The sequence below is a fragment of the Micropterus dolomieu genome, linkage group LG16, assembly GCF_021292245.1.
Source record: "Micropterus dolomieu isolate WLL.071019.BEF.003 ecotype Adirondacks linkage group LG16, ASM2129224v1, whole genome shotgun sequence".
Classification (NCBI taxonomy): Eukaryota; Metazoa; Chordata; class Actinopteri; order Centrarchiformes; family Centrarchidae; genus Micropterus; species Micropterus dolomieu.
Window position 1 is genome coordinate 15,468,926 of NC_060165.1, and position 1,747 is coordinate 15,470,672.

The 1,747-nt window shown below is 45.7% G+C and overlaps 1 protein-coding gene across 1 annotated transcript in view; it reads left to right on the forward strand.

Annotated features, from left to right (window-relative positions):
• sema3aa (sema domain, immunoglobulin domain (Ig), short basic domain, secreted, (semaphorin) 3Aa) overlaps positions 1-1,747 on the forward strand; it is a 34,613-nt gene that overhangs the window by 30,080 nt on the left and 2,786 nt on the right. The window contains exons 16-17 of the mRNA XM_046071804.1: positions 1,200-1,267; positions 1,394-1,542. Coding sequence (XP_045927760.1) covers positions 1,200-1,267; positions 1,394-1,542 — 217 coding nt within the window. The remainder of the gene's footprint in view (positions 1-1,199; positions 1,268-1,393; positions 1,543-1,747) is intronic.

Consider the following 1,747-nt stretch of genomic DNA (forward strand, 5'->3'; position numbering starts at 1 on the left):
GCACACACACACACACAGACATAAAGAGACGCACATGAATATACATCTACACAAGCGCACAGACACACTAAATTATAGCCAACAGGGGCTGTCTGACCGCTTCACCCTGCTGCCAGGAGGTATGAACATACACACCCTCAAATTACCCTCTTCTGCATCCAGTGGGATTAGCCTGACCACTGCAGCCCTCACACACACACACAGACACACACATACCATTACACCCCTGCATCTCATTCATCTACAACTTCTCACACCAGCAGAAGTAGGCCAGTGGGTATTCTCCAGCCTGGCAGCGTTACAGAGGGGGTGGCACACCCCGTAGTTAAAGCCAGGACCGGCTCCTCTCAGCCCTCTTCACTGCAAATATTTTCCCTCTCAGAATGAGAACCAGACTCCCGGGCCCGCACGTGCTCAGACGGCCAAAAAAGACAGGAATGTCAGCCCAGGAAACCTACAGGAGGAGGGACATGTGTGAGAAAGAGACAGAAAGACAGGCGTCCAAATGTGTAATGCAGGAGGGATGTTAGTGGCCATATTTTGCTTACAGAATTCACACACATACTGACCATTTCGCTCCATGTGTTTCTTTTTTTTAACCTCTATTTTTTTCCTCTAACTACTTTATTTTCTCCTTTCCAACCCACGCCTCCCCTTTGGCTTACCCCACCTTCCCTCCCCGCTTTGATTTTTACAGCGCCCATCAGAGATTTTAAACATGACCATGACAACTAGGAACAGGGGAGACACATTCACAGTTAGTCAGTCAGTGAAGCCAGGCTCTGGTATGAAAACACCTCGCCATTGCAGTAAAAAAGAAAAGCTGAATGACATAGTGGACTTTTTTTGAAGGCATTTCAGGGGGTAGACAATACTGTATGTGTTTCATAATAACGGCTCATCAGAAGGCAATGAAGCATGTTGTTTCATTGCTCGGCAGGTTTATGTTTCTTCCATTTTACCAGGATTTAGGTTTTTTTTTCATTCATGTGATTTAACAGTGGAGTGAAGGTTGAATAAATACCCACTCTCTAGCCAGATGTAAGTAAAGCTGAATGTGGAAAAGCATTGTGTAACATTGCCCCCTAGTGGTTGAAATTAAACTGTACAGAGAACAGAGCATGATGTGTTTTAATTGTCAGTTTATCAAAGTGTGGTTTCACTACTGCCATTAACTGTCATTGTGGTTTCTTTCCCAGGCGGACCAGAAGACAGGACATCAGAAACGGAGACCCTCTCTCCCAGTGCTCAGATCTTCAGCATCATGGTACCCCAATGACCACACACGCATACATACACTTACACTCTCCCCTTTTTGACACTCACTCCTCATTCCCATATCTGTGTGTGTGTGTGTGTGTGTGTGTGTGTGTGTGTGTTTTGGTTTGAGCAGAAGACACGGACGGCGCAGGAGGCAGTGTGGAGGACAGGAGTGTGTATGGCGTGGAGAACAGCAGCATGTTCCTGGAGTGCAGCCCCAAGTCTCAGAGAGCGCTCATTTACTGGCAGCTACAGAAGCCCAACGACGATCTCAAGCACGAGGTGTGTATGTTTCTCTGATTTGCCTCTTCAAAGCATTCAATAGAAATTTTGTAAGATGCAGCTGCGTGGTTGTAAAACTCTTACACCCCAATTTGGACTATTTATGCTAATTAAATTACTGCAAACAAAACATCATCTCTCTGCTGAAGGCTACGCCTTTCCTTCTCAGTGTTATCATGTAATGACCTTTAAACTCAGTGACTTA